The sequence below is a fragment of the Glycine max genome, chromosome 9 (genome assembly GCF_000004515.6).
Source record: "Glycine max cultivar Williams 82 chromosome 9, Glycine_max_v4.0, whole genome shotgun sequence".
NCBI lineage: Eukaryota > Viridiplantae > Streptophyta > Magnoliopsida > Fabales > Fabaceae > Glycine > Glycine max.
The window spans coordinates 32,957,935-32,972,670 of NC_038245.2; the positions used below are offsets into that span (position 1 = coordinate 32,957,935).

The following is a 14,736-nucleotide window of genomic DNA, read 5'->3' on the forward strand; positions in this document are numbered from 1 at the left end:
AATGCCATCTCATCTTTCATTGCTAGCTCTCACTCAATAGAATCATTCTCTTGTGTAGCCTCACTGAAATATTCTGGTTCACCAGCATCAGTTAACAACAAATAATGCAATGAAGGGGAATACCTATCTAGTGGTATTGAAATTCTGCTAGATTTTCTTAGAGGAGTTAATGGTTCTGGTTCTGACTCAACCTCTACGCCTATACTATGGTTTCTATTGGTTACATCACTTTCTGAAATTTTTTCAAGTGTTGCTTTCTCAGAAATTTCTGACAGTTTACCTGCACATGTAGATTCTGTAGAAAATTTGTCCTTATAAAATAAGTTCTCATTAAAAGTGACATTCCTGCTTTTGATAGCTTTCTTGTTTTGGTCATCCCAAAAACCTGTAGCCATACATGTCAGATCCATAACCAATAAAATAACACTTCCTCGCCTTCAGATCCAATTTATCTCTACTATTAGAGTCTATCAGTATATATGAAACACAACCAAAATTTCTCAAATGTAAAAGTTTTAACTCCTTTTCAGACCATACTTTTTCGGGCAGCTGATAATTCAAAGAAACTGATGGTCCTCTATTGATGAGGTATGCTGCTGTGTTTATTGCTTCTGCCCAGAATGCTTTAGGCAAGCCAGATTGGATTCGCATACACCTCGCTCTCTCGTTCAAGGTTCTATTCATCCTTTTTGCAACACCGTTTTGCTCAAGTGTTCCTGGTATTGTCTTAATCATTCTGATCTCATGTTCTGAACAGAAGTCCTTAAACTCCTTACCATCATACTTCTCGTCATTGTCAGATTTCAGACTTTTAACCTTTACACCTGTCTAATTTTTAACTTCTATTTTCCACCTTTTAAACATAGAAAACACATTAGATTTATTTTTAAGAAAATAAACTCATACCTTTCTAGTATAGTCATCGATAAAGGTGACATAATAGTGTGAGTTTTCAACATATTTCACTAGGGCTGGCCCCCAAACATCTGTGTGCACCAATTCTAGCTTTTCAACTTTAGGAGTCTTACCTGCCCTTGAGAAGCTGACCTTTTTCTGCTTTTCAAGGATACAGTGTTCATAAACACCAACATCAACATGCTTCAGGCTTGGTAGCTTATCCTTTGCCGCCATAAGCTTCATTCCTTTTTCACTCATGTGTCCAAGTCTTTGATGCCACAAGGTTAAATTATTGACAGCCTGAATAACTGCTATCATATCCTCATCTGCAATTATGTAAAGAGATCCTCGCTTCTTTCCACGAGCCATAACGAGATTGCCTTTTGTTACCTTCCAAGTTCCATCTCCAAAAGTGGTGTAATGCCCCTCATCATCCAACTGCCCTATAGATATTAGATTTCTCTTTAAGACAGGAATATGTCTGACATTGTGCAATGTCCATAGGAATCCATTGGAGGTCTTAATGTCAATATCACCTCTTCCAACAATGTCAAGAGATTTTCCATCTGCAAGGTAAACTTTCCCAAATCTTCCAGAAATATAGTTAGACAATAAATCTTTAGAGGGAGTGGTGTGAAACGACGCACCTGAGTCCATAATCCATGAATTAACAGGACTATCCAAGCTGCAAATTAATGCATCATCAAATTCATCAGTTGCTGCATTTGCGGATTCATCATCATTGTGCTTCTTGTTTTTGTGAGTCTTGTTCTTCTTTGGTGTCTTGCACTGATTGGTAAAGTCACATCTCCTATCATAATTCCAGCAAATAATGTCACTTCGAAATTTTGTCTGACCTCTCCCTCTTGACTTTGATCTGGCTCGACCATTTTGACCATTCTGGGTAGTCTTTCCTCTGCCTTCAGTATTCAATGTTGAATTAGAAACATGAGTAGAAGATTCTCCTGAATCTGTCTTGCAAACATCTTCGCTTAAGATCAAGTCACGGATGTCACTAAGCTTTAATGTGTTCTCCCTTGTAGAACTACTAACTGCAGTAACAGTTGCAGCCCAACTATTCGGTAGTGATGACAATAGAATCATCTCATCCTCAAATTTAATCTGCACTGACTCCAACTGGGCAAGAATAGTATTAAATTCATTAATATGATCAGTTACAGAGATACCTTCTCTCATCTTGAGGTTGAACAACCAACACATCAAGTATACTTTGTTGGCTACCGACAACTTCTCGTACATATCTGATAACTCCTTCATTAAGCCTACAATAGTCTTCTCGTTTACGATGTTGAACGTGACATTCTTAGCTAATGTCAATCTAATCATGCCAAGAGCTTGTCGATTTAGCAAGTTCCATTCTTCTTGCTTCATGTCGTCTAACTTAACCCCTGATATGGGGTTGATACAGCTTCTTCTGATATAGATAATCCTCTATTTGCATCTTCCAAAAGCTGAAATCTTTGTCATCAAACTTCTCTATGTTCACCTTCCCCTCTTCTAATGTCATTGCTCCCACTACCTCCTCTAAACTGAGAAGACTCCCACTAATTCCTCTAAACTAAGAAAATTTCGTGGAGTAACCAAAAGCTCTTGATACCAGTTGTTAGTATAGAGCAATAAGAATAAGAGAAAGGAATAAGGAGAAAAGAAAGAATACACAAGAGTTTTAACGTGGTTCGGCACACAATGTATGTACCTACGTCCACGGCTACACTAAGAGAACTTTTTATTACTTGCACATTTTAAAGCTTACCAGATTTATCTATATATAACACTAATGAGACACAAGTTTTTACAAATCAAGCGATGTAGGACAAAGAAACTAAGACCACAAAACTTTAACATAAACTTGGTGATCAAATGAGGAGAATGAGTTATGACAATGAATAAAGGATGAAGAGAATGAGAAAGGAGAATAATGATAGTTTGACAGGAATACATAAGAGTAGTGAAACTTTAAGTGTGAGGATTGAAAATATAGAGTGAAGAGATGTAAGATCATCTAATTCTTCTTAGAGAGGAAGAAGGAATGAGAGATATAGGGAGAGAAGAAATCATAGAAGATATGGAGGTAGACAAAGAGAGGAAGGGATTGAGGGAGTGAAGGTAAAGATCCTTACTTTTAAAGAGACTTATGATCCAGAAGTGTATCTTGAGTGGGAAATGAAGGTTGAGCAAGTCTTTGCTTGCTACGACTCTAATGAAGAGAAAAAGATTAAATTGACCTCCCTGGAGTTTGAGAAATATGTCTTAGTGTGGTCGAATCAAGTGAGAAGTGATGTTGAGAGCATGAGAAGACCTTTGATTAATATTTGGCAAGACATGAAGAAAGTTTTGAAAGAGAGATTTGTGTCGTCTTATTATGAGAGAGACCTTCACAACAAGCTCCAAAGACTAATTCAAGGAAGTAGGAGTGTAGATGAGTATTACAAAGTGATAGAGATTTCCTTGATTAACACTTAATTGAGGAGTCTCAAGAGGCCACCATAGCAAGGTTTTTGCATGGTCTCAATAGGGAGATTGTTAGTTGTTATTCATGAGTTAGTTTGGTATTGAAAATTTGCAAGGAAATAACAATGTGCCTCCAATTTATGGTTCTTTTTGTAGAGATTGTACATATTTTCTTTATTGTGTGATTTTATAGAGTAGAAACTTCATTTTTGTGACCTAATGTTTAATCCAACTCAGTTTGCAGGCCAAAGAAGAGAAGGTAAAAGTTGCTGATGACTCGCTTAGCAAGGCAGATTGGCAAAGCGAGATGCATCCGCTTAGCGAGGCATCCAGCTCGCTTAGCGGATGGGAAATCCTAGAATAGGATAAGTCAGAGATCTGTGCGCCCAGCGTGCAGCCAGCCCACCCAGCGAGGACGTTGTCTCTGCTCACGCTTAGCACGCCCAAGCTCGCTTAGCGGAATTTCAGTTACTCTCACTCAGCAAGTCTTCGAAAGCTAAGAAGTCCAATAGCCTTTTAAACACTGAAGCTAGTGGGAACTCAAGGGACAATCGGTCAAGAGCAACAAGGAGAGCCTACCTTCGTGAAAAACTGGGAGATTTAGGGTTGAGAGGCTGGAGAAGACATTCTCCATCATCTTCTTTCATTTTCTTTCACCAAAAATAGTTTCTTTCTTGTATTTTGAAGCTTTGCTTGTAATAGAAGGCTAGAGCCTCTTTGTTGGGGAGTAACTACTGAAACTTTTGATGTAATACTCTTACTATCTATTTAAAGTTGTTTTCTGGTGTTCTTTGCTTCTATCTATGCTTATTTGACATACTTGTAGCTTGATCACCCATTTGTATGTGTAGTTAGGCTTTTTAGTATTGGAAAATGCTTTAAAACCTCAAAATTTGATAGCGCAAGCTAGAAATCTGTATGTTTAGGAATAGAGTGCAGTGATCTAGTCTATTTTACACTATGTGCTTAGTGCAACTCTGTTAGAGCGAGTTTGTTGAGGAATCAAGAGCGAAAGTTAAGAGAATTAGACTCATTCATGTGAGGAATCATGGTCTAAGTATTTTCTCAATGTAAGAACACTAGGATAACGTTGAATAGAGAAAAAACTTTCATACAACAAGAGGTATTTTAGTAGGAATTCCCCAACGCATTTAACTTGATAGTTGTCACATTTTATAGCTTTGAATACTTTGTTTTTATTCAAATAGTTCAATAGTGCAGAAACTCAATTCACACTCAATATTTCTTTTATTTCAAGTTTGAAAAATGTTTACAAATTGAATATACATAGTCTAGGTGAAACAAATTTCCCGAGAATACGATACTCGGTCTTACCGTTTTATACTATTTGTACGAATTGGTACAATTGTCGAACCACCGGAACAGAGATCCAAGACATTGTAGAGTTACACCACTATGGCTCTTTGGAGGATCTCATTCATCAAGCTATCAAATATTTTAAGTGTTTGGGAAAAATAATTCTAACCCTACTCCTACTTCTTCAAAGGCGAATTCTATTAAATATTTTAAGTGTTTAGGAAATGGTCATATTGCCTCCCAATGTCCTGACAAAAGGACTATGGTTGTGCTAAGTAATAGGGATATCACTAGTGCATCTTCTTCTAGCTCTTCTAGTTTTACTAGTGAGAGTGAAACTGAATGTGATGTACAATCCCTGGAAGGTGATCTTTTGATGGTTAGGAGGTTAATGAGGAGTGTGTAAGGATAGAGATGAAACTCAAAGGAAGAACATTTTTCATACTAGGTGCATGATCATTGGGTAAATATGTTCTTTGATTATTGATGGGGGTAATTGCACTAATGTAGCTAGCCAAAGATTGATTGAAAAGCTTGCTTTGAAAATTTTTCCTCACCCTAAGCCTTACAAACTACAATGGTTGAGTGAGAATAGGGAACTAGTTGTAGATAAACAGGTTTTGATATGTTTCTTCATTGGAAAATATGTTGATGAGATATTCTTTTATGTAGTCCCTATGGAGGCTAGCCATCTCTTACTTGAAAGGCCTTAAGAGTATGATAGGAATGTTGTCCACAATGGTATCACAAACAAATTTTCATTAGTACATAAAGGACAAAAGGTTACCCTTAAACATTTGTCTCCAAGTGAAGTTTGTGAGAATCAAATAAAAATGAGTGAAAAGAGAACGAGAAAAACAAAAGTGATGAAAAGAGAAAGACATGAAAGGAGAGAAGATAAAAAAAAGTGAAACTGAAAAGAAAAAAAATCAAGAGAGAGAAATACAAAGCTTGTTCATGAGAGAAAAAAAGGTGAAGAGAGTGATGTTAGATAGGCAACATATGTATTTACTAATGTCTCATGATTATTGTTTGTCTTCTATTGCTAGTTCTTTGCCTATAGCTCTGGAAGAATTATTGAAGGAGTTTGGGGATGTATTTCCTAAAGACACCTCTCATGGGTTACTTCCTTTGAGAGGGATAGAGCACCAAGTTGATCTCATTCCAGGAACTTCCTTACCAAATAAGTCAGCATATAGAAGTAACCTGAAAGAGACAAAAGAGATCCAAAGACAAGTGGAGAACTTGATGGAAAAAGGATGGGTGAGAGAAATCTTGAGCCTATGTGTTATGCCTGTCATCCTAGTAAATCAAATTCTATCACAACTTCTAAGGTATGTGATAGATAAGAATTTGAAAGTTTGGGAGGAATATATATCTCATGCTGAATTTTCTTATAACAGGGTAACAAACTCTATTACTTATTCTCCTTTTGAGGTAGTTTACGATTCTAGTCCATTGTCCCATCTTAATTTGTTACATTTGTCTAACACTTCTGCTATGATGAATAGGGATGAACTTTCTAAAACCAAATTTGTTAAGAGTTTGCATGAGAAGGGGAAAGCACAAATTGAGAAAAAAAATTGAACAATATGCTAGATATTCCAATAAGGTTAGAAGAAAAATGGTTATCAAACCAGGTGATTGGATTTGGATTCACTTGAGAAAGAATATGTTTACTTCCAAAAGAAAATCTAAAATTCAAGAAAAGGGAGATGGTCATTTAAGTTTTAAAGCGCATAAACTATAATGCATATAAAATTGTTTTATCACTAGACTATGGTGTGAGCAACACTTTTAATGTTACTGACTTGACTCTTTGTGATATAGGTACCTTTGACATTAATTCAAGGGTGAATTCTTCTCAAGAAGGAGGGTATGATAGAAAACTATCCAAGGAAGAATTTGGCTTAAGTGAACTCAACATGGATGGGTCAATCACTTGAGCAAGGAATAAGAGAATTGGAGAAGATCTTGGCAAGAGACTAAATTCTCTCATGAATGTAAGACAATAAGAAGTGAAATTCATTTGTTTTAGCAAACTTTTAGAATAAGAATTTTTTTATTTTTAATCATATTTTTTGACATATTTTTGGACTTGTAATAGGCTGCTACCCTTTTTATTATTATTTTTAAGTCTTTTAATTAGTAGATTAGTTATTAGACCTTGGGTCTAATTTAGAATTATTAGTAGGAGTTATAAATAGACTCTTTAAACACTTAGTTAACAGTTTTTATGAAATTTCAAATTAGACACAACTAGGAGAGTGTCTCTCTTAGTTCTTGTGTGAAACCTTAAGTTCTTATATCCTTTTATTTTTTCTCAATCTGATAGAGCCTCAAATTGGTTACCCAGTTTGCTGATACTAAAAATTGGATTCGCGAATCAGGATTCCATCAAAGCCTCTAAGATTAAGCATTATATAATCATATATAGATTCACACTTAACTAATCTGTCTAAAATCTGAATAAATCAACTTGGTCCCGTAATTAATATAACAAATAATTCAATTTATTTACATCCCTGCTTCACTATATACCGGAGTGAAAATAAAAGGCACGCCAAGGGATAATAATAAGCATTTCATTTCATTCATTCAGTGATCTATAATAGAAAAACAACAAAGAAAACCCATCTCTACAGCAAAATGATAATGACAATAGAGGAAACCATACCATAAAGAAATACACATTTGGACTATACCTACATAATGAGCCGAGCTACTTTTCAAACTTTATGGAGCCATTGAAAACTTTATTGATAAAAAATATTGAATATAGGAAAGAATGCAGAGCCAAGTGGTGAAGAGACTGAGGTTTTGCTGAAGAGCATTCTCCTCTTTTCATCTCAATCTCAACCTCAGACAGAAATCAATATAAAGAATTGTAGGTAAAGCAGGTTGCAAGGATGGAAGTTACACAGATGAAGAGTGAAGGAAGGAGGGTCACATTAAGGAGCATACTCTGATGAACGTACCCGGCAAGGGTAATAGTTGCATCAGCAACCACCCTAGCAAGAGTCCCAGCCTCCGTAGACAAAAGTCCACCATTGTAGGTTCCACGAGAAAGCCTCGATGACATTACTCGCGAAAGCAGTGACAAGTTGACACCTGTAATGGATGAAAGTGAAAGGTTACACAAATCAACAGCACTCTGGTAAGGAAAAACAAATTACATCAGCAATTACCAAAACCCCTTTGATGTTTGTGTCGGCAAGGACCTATAACATTGTGTCCTTATCCAACTGGCATCAAAAGTTCAAGTCTAATGACTAAATGACCATCTGATCAAGGGTTATGCAGATATAATTAAGCCATTAGTATTCTCGTGAAGGTTGATATATTGGTTGGACAGATACAGAAGTGGCACAAATGAACCTAACAAAGCCTAACTTTTTCATGTTCCTTGATGAAATGTCTCGTCATTTAATTTTAAAACAAGAGAAAGGTGGAATCCATCAAGACAAAGGTGGAATCCATCAAAATGAAGTGATATAAAGCTCAAAGAAAAGAATAAAGAGAAAAATGGGAAATATATGACAGCCTGGTGTTCAAAATATGTAATTCAAAAATCACATTTAGATAATTATTATCATATAACTTCAACGACATTCGGGAATTTAATCAAGCAAAGATCATGAGGGAAAAACAACCGCATGCTATTTATTGCCACTATAATAATAGTATAATACTACTCCTGATGCTAAAAAGTTAGAAATGTTTTATCATTTTATATTACTGAAATTTCATGGTTTCACATAATGGGACAAGACATTATAGCCTAACTTCATTATGGTCATATTCCTAACCAATGTAGGGCATCTTAATACAATGCTTCCTTTGCATTTCTACAATACAATCCTGTCCATAACCATAAATAATAAAGCAAAATAAGATCTTACCTTCAAGTACTTCGGCAGAAACAAATAAAAGGAGACCCGAACAGATGTATTGTGGCTCAGAATATGGAATGATTACTTGAAAACTCAGTAGAACACCTATGAGAACCATAATTTCTGATGCCAACAGAATTTGCCTAAAACAGATTAAAAATAAGTAATCTCTCAGAATCACATGGAAAATATTTCAACAACTTTAGTTCTCTAAATGGTTCTTGTAGAAGTTTGAGAGTGAGGATCTAAAATGTCTATTGGATTTTTTTTCCTTCTCATTTTATTAAATATCAACATGGATTATATATCATCCTATATCTTCAGAAAATCAAGCTAAAGCAATATCTGATTATGGGTTTTATTAGACATTACCTGTCCTGGAACATGTTGCTTATATAGCTTCCAACAACAATGTTTACAGGAAGAACTGTCAGGCCAAGGCAAGCAAGAAAAACTGCAACTGTGCTTGTTGACCAGTTGAAGTAGTATGTTGTAACGACACTAGATTCCGATAGCAAAATCTCCATTACATATTTGAGCATGAAATATATCAATAATTGAACCTGGAGATGTTACACAAATTTTCTCAGGTAAATCGTTTAACTTCTCCAATATTTTTTTTTTTATCTAACCATCACATTCCACTGGAACATGGTGAATATAATATCAGAAAAACATCACAAGAGATCTTCAATTATCCAAAATGGCAGTACTTAATAAGCTCAATGATATATGATGTTCACAATTATTTAACTCCAAGTCTCAAACTATTATATTCCAACTTCAAAAGAGAATCATATCTGTTATCTGGCAAGTGGCACATGAGTCTATTTTACTAGTTTTTTAATTGTCAGAAACTGTATAAGAATGCAATTAGCAGTTTAATTTCTCATTTATAATTTCTTTTTTTTACAAATAACTAGTCTTTCATACTCATACATACATGTGTGACTTTCACATCAATAAATTAGTTTTCCATATTAACATTAAGTTAAAGCTTATACATCATCTAATGAAGTCATTTTTTATCGATAGAAATTCAATATAATAGCGGTGACAGGAAGTTCTTCACAAACCTTTACAGAAGGTGTAAGGAGTCTGTATGCCATTACAATTGAATTCACTGGCTGGCGAGACTCCTCTGGGGCTTCTTCGCTATCATCACAATCTTGGTCGGCATCTTCATCTACCTTATTCTCTGAACTAATCAGCAATGGTTGTTTTAAGCCTTTTTCAAGTGCATTGTTTACTTCTGGACAGATGAAAAAGTGTCATTTTCTATTGCTTGTATTGACGCTCATCAGAATGATAAAACTCATATGACAAGAAAATACATGCAACTATGACAAAGTAAAGTGATAATAAAATCAAAGACGATTTTTATAAATATTGATTGGATTGATATACAGAGGCCATTGAAGCCAGAAATATCATTATTTGCACAGTATTATATTTTGGCAGCAGAGTTACTAATTTGCTAGATATAGCATTCCAAAGAAAGATGCTGATATAGAGATTAATGGTTAATGCCTTTTTAAGATTTTAAGTCTAATACCCTCACTTTTGATGCACAAGAATATGATCTATTATGTTTATGGACTACTTTCGTTTATTGTTAAGATTCTCAAAATACACCAATAATCAGTGCGATAGACAGATACATGATTTTTAGAAAATTTGAGCCAAAAACCTAATGAATCAAAATACTTAGTCTTAAACAATAAGTAACAAGCAGATGCAATATAAGTTCAGTACCATCATTTGATTGATGTGGTGTGTGATCCTCTTCAGCTTCACGAGCGGGTTCCTTAAAAGTGATCCACAACCATACAAGATATATCAGCCAAGCAACAGCCATAACCCACCCAGGCAAGGTGTTCTGATTAAATGTAAGCTTGGAAATTTTAAAATTAATTTGCAGTATGCCAGCTAATGCAGGACCACAAGCCATTCCAAGAGCACTAGCACTAACAAAACCTGCTGATGCTTGCATGCGAATTTTTAATGGCACACAATCACTGATATAACGCCGGTTAACAGCTCTGGCAGAACCAAATCTGCAACAATATCAAGTGTTTGTCAGTCATAAAAAGGTCTTAATGTGACTGGTACCACATAATATTCTTAGCATGATGATGATGGTAATCAGTGTATAAACTTTTCAACTCCAACATAGAACATAATCTGTGAAAACCATGAAAACAATGGTATACTAAGATTCCTATTTTAAAATCTATTTTATATCCTCTTTTAATTCCAATTAGGATTTGGTTTCCATGGATTCAATTTATGAGGTGTCTTATTCTGGATTGCTGAAAATGGTGGTAAGCCTACTGGTGAGACTGAGAGTGAGAGATTTAATCTTCTCTAAAGTTAAGGCACAATACAATAAATTATCTTCATCAAGTAATGAATGACAGGAGGAGTTAAGAAATGGAAGACTGCTTACCCACATAAAAGACGACCAATTAAGAGAATCCATATTGAACTAACATCATATGCCAATGCATACAAGATATTTCCAAGAAAAAGAACTATGCTACTGAATACAAGAGGCCTAAAGTATGACTTGTTTGACCATGCACTAAAATACACTGATGAAAACACTTGTGCAACAGCCATTGCCCCAATCACAATCCCACAAACTGTTGGCGCGGCCCCAAGGCTCATAGAATAGTCATCTGCTGTTGGGACAATAATATATGTATTGACCATATATAAAAATGTGTTTGCCAGGTTCAGGAGAAGAGACATAAAATGGTATCGTTGATCATCAACATGTTCCTCAGAAGGGCTAGGCAGCTCTTCATGCATAATGAGTGCATGCTGCCCCAAAAAGTTAAGGAAGTTTGTCGAGTTGGTTAACCTATCAACAGCTGCATTTATTGAATCAACGACTGGATCCTGCATACAAGACCAAGTATATATGATGAAAAATCCCCATCAACCATGTGCTGCTACAGGGCTACCTAACCAGCAGCCTGCCTTAGAACATTAGGAAAGAACATAACAAACAAAGTAAGTGTATGCTGGAGCAAACTAAATGCTAAAGAGACCTGAAGGGGAAGCGTAGGCTGATCATAAATTGATAAGTAGCTCCCTTGACGGTCTTGAAGATCATGAAGATTGCGAGATAAGGCTCCCACAACAGCTCCCAATCCCTGCAAATTCCATATCAGCCAGTCAATATTCATACTTTAAAACTATAGACTGTTAATTAAACCCCATTAGTAGTTAATTACAATAGTCATTTGTGAGAGAAATGGTGCCTTTAGGCATAGGAAGGTGCAAACCCCCAAAGTTCAGCAAATTAGGCACTGGACTGAGGTGAGAAATCCCTTGTTCTTTCTTAAATAAAATACCAGTTTTCTATCAACTACATGAGAGTTCATCTGTTATGTAATTAATTAATTCTGTAAAAGTCATGCTTGAGCAAAACATATTACCACATGCTTGAACACTTGTTGCAGCTGGGAGTAAGGATGATTTGCACGAGTTTTGACATAGTAATCTGTGAATCTATAGCCAAAGCGTTTATCAAACTTCTTCAATATCTTGCGCAAACCAATAGCATTGATCTCCACAAAAAAGAGAAGCTTTAATAGATCTTGTCCCAATGCTCTATAAGCTTCTCGTAATTCAATTATTTTGCTTATTTCAGGCTCCTCCTGAAGAGCATCGCGCTGTTCTCCAAGCTTTGTTATCTGGCACGCCAAGAGCCCTTGTTGCTCCAGCAGGAAAAGGACAATCTTCTCAATCTGAATTGCAAAAAAAGGGATGTGATTGAAAGTTGAAACAAATGTGCAACATACAAGATTCCCAACAAAATACCACAAAAACACAGTTTGATAACAGTTATGGTTCATTCTACTCAGATAATCACATTCATTCATATAAATATATCCAGAATCAAAATTGGGCATTAAAAGTAATGGAAAGGTTCAACCTTCATTCAGAATTGCAGAACTAAGCATTCAACAAAGAAAACAGAAAACCTGATTATCCAGCATTCGTGAGAAATCCTTGAGTACATGTCGCCGATCTAGTGTTCCAAGTTGAATTTGTTGGGCATACTGCTTCACTCGTTTCTTCATGAGTTTGTAGTTTATGTAATATCTATAGCAAAATGAAAAAAAAAAAAACCAAACTTATGAGCCTAAAGTACCATTAACGCAGGACTAATGTCTAATATTAAACTCCGAAGTTTATAACCCCCAACAGAACATACCCTTGCCATTCTTGAATTTGTCTGTCTTTCAACTTCTTCCCAAAGGCAACCATCTCTTTCAGCAATGGGAAAGGCTTTAATCAATCGAAGCAAACTAAATCAATCAACCATTAAAAAGGGTCAAACTCATTACATCAAAACCAAAACCATGAAAATCAAAACAAGTTCAGTTCACAAAAGAACCGTTTCAATCAGGCAACACACAACACACAACATGATCTTAATCCAATATCAACATAGTAGTCTTTTTCCATTTTCTGGTTACAAAAATACTAAAAGAGGCTACCCCATTTCAAGACGCAAAGCATATCACACATATCATCAAAGGCATAAAGTGTTAATTACAAGTTACAAATAACACTTCAGAATTGCTGCCAAATCAAAAATAAACTTTACAACATATGAATTTGCTGCACCCACTCGGAAATTCAATTATTTATAATAGCTTGTTACTTTAATGAATACACAACCTTTACAGAACAAACACGGCAAAACACCCAAGCTAGAAAAAAGTTTAAACATATAAGCCCAAAAAGAAAAGGAAAGAAAGGAAGAAAAATTTTAAAAAAAAATAATATAAAAACACTTTAAAATATTGAAAGTTAAGATTTTGAATCTGATAGCCATACCGGGGTTCAGTTGCTTCCAGCTCTGGAGCAAAAAAACGCGATCTCTGTTTGTTTTTGTCCTTTTTTTCTTCCGTTTTTGCCTTTGATTTTGATGAAGATTCTTAGCCACCAACAAACGCAGCACTAATAACAATCAGAATTATATAGTCGCCGAAGATGGCATGGGATGCCAATAATAATTAATTAATAAAATCACCAAGAAATAAAACAGGGGAAAATAAGACGATAAACTCATAAAAAGTTATTGTAATTAAATTTATTACCAAAAGAAGGAAGAAAATGACAGAGAATAAAAGAAACAAAAAGATAAGCGCCTCAACTCAAATAGGGTAGAGAAGACTGAAGAGAGAAAAATAGATTCCGTGGTGTGCAATAGCCGCCATAATTTAATTTCAAGTATCTTTCACTAAAAAAATTTAGGAATAATAATTTCATGAAATTTAGGAGTACTTCCTGAGTGTCAATTGATAACAGATATTCAATTAATTCATGTTAAATCAATTAATTGTTTATATTATTATTATTTTTTATCTTTTTATTCACTTAATTATTTCTCTTTAATATTTGAAAAGAGAATAATTAAATAATAATATATAAAAAATAATTGAAAATTAGAAAAAAGCCTTATAAAAATGACAAACAAATTTTTAAAAATATCTTATAATTAAGGACAGGTAGGAGGAAATATTTTCTATTAATTGAACATAATATAATTGAAATTTGAAAATAAGACTAAATTAAATTTTGAATCTTTTTTATTTTAAAAACTATTTGTTATTTATTAAAAATGATATTTTACTTTTGAGATTATTTTAGTTATATTTAATTTTATTTCCTTTTTTAAAAAAATTAAGTACAAAAATGAAGCTGCGTATTACATAAATTAAATATAATAAGATGATGAAAATTACATTAAATATAAATAATATGCATATAAATATTTAAATACACATGATAAATATATTCATGTTATAAATAATATATTTGTGATTGTTGATATCTTTTATAATATTTCTTAATTTTTATGTATCGTATGTAACTTCCTAATTATTTCTTATACCTATAATTAAGTTTCTCCTATGGGAAAGAATATATATACATAATTATCATTTTATCTAAATTTTTGTTTCTCTTCTCAACTTCTCTCTGCTTTCGACTCTGAATCATATTTTATTTAACAATTAGCTTAATTTTTTTGTGTTTTGTATGGTATTAAAATCATATTTTATATTTTACAAGAGTAAATTTTATATTTTTTTGAATTTTTAATATATTATTAATTATTTATTTTAAATTTTAA

The 14,736-nt window shown here is 34.2% G+C and overlaps 1 protein-coding gene across 5 annotated transcripts; it reads right to left on the reverse strand.

Annotated features, from left to right (window-relative positions):
• Positions 1-7,257: 7,257 nt before the first annotated feature.
• On the reverse strand, positions 7,258-13,801 carry LOC100808181 (SPX domain-containing membrane protein At4g22990). Of its 5 annotated transcripts, none has more exons than XM_041004851.1 (12): positions 13,700-13,801; positions 13,437-13,536; positions 12,808-12,901; positions 12,575-12,695; positions 12,026-12,337; positions 11,636-11,740; positions 11,029-11,483; positions 10,335-10,636; positions 9,656-9,831; positions 8,952-9,142; positions 8,589-8,722; positions 7,258-7,797 (listed from the first exon to the last, which is right to left on the reverse strand). In XM_041004851.1, exons 3-12 carry the CDS (start codon positions 12,858-12,860, stop codon positions 7,559-7,561), a joined length of 2,088 nt encoding a protein of 695 aa, XP_040860785.1. In that variant the 5' UTR covers positions 12,861-12,901; positions 13,437-13,536; positions 13,700-13,801; the 3' UTR covers positions 7,258-7,558. The 5 variants fall into 5 exon arrangements, with proteins under 5 accessions (XP_040860785.1, XP_014617601.1, XP_006587264.1 ...); XM_014762115.2 differs by having other exon boundaries at positions 13,437-13,559; positions 13,700-13,722; XM_006587201.3 differs by lacking the exon at positions 13,700-13,801 and having other exon boundaries at positions 9,656-9,828; positions 13,437-13,637.
• Between the last annotated feature and the right edge of the window lie 935 nt (positions 13,802-14,736).

Bases quoted from the DNA above. Each gene is read 5' to 3' on its own strand.
- LOC100808181 (XM_041004851.1), bottom strand. From the start codon at position 12,860: ATGGTTGCCTTTGGGAAGAAGTTGAAAGACAGACAAATTCAAGAATGG. The intron at 12,338-12,574 runs GTTTTCTGTTTT...TTTGCAATTCAG, and splicing joins CACGAATGCTGGATAATCAG to ATTGAGAAGATTGTCCTTTT. The intron at 10,637-11,028 runs GTAAGCAGTCTT...ATATTGTTGCAG, and splicing joins ATTGGTCGTCTTTTATGTGG to ATTTGGTTCTGCCAGAGCTG.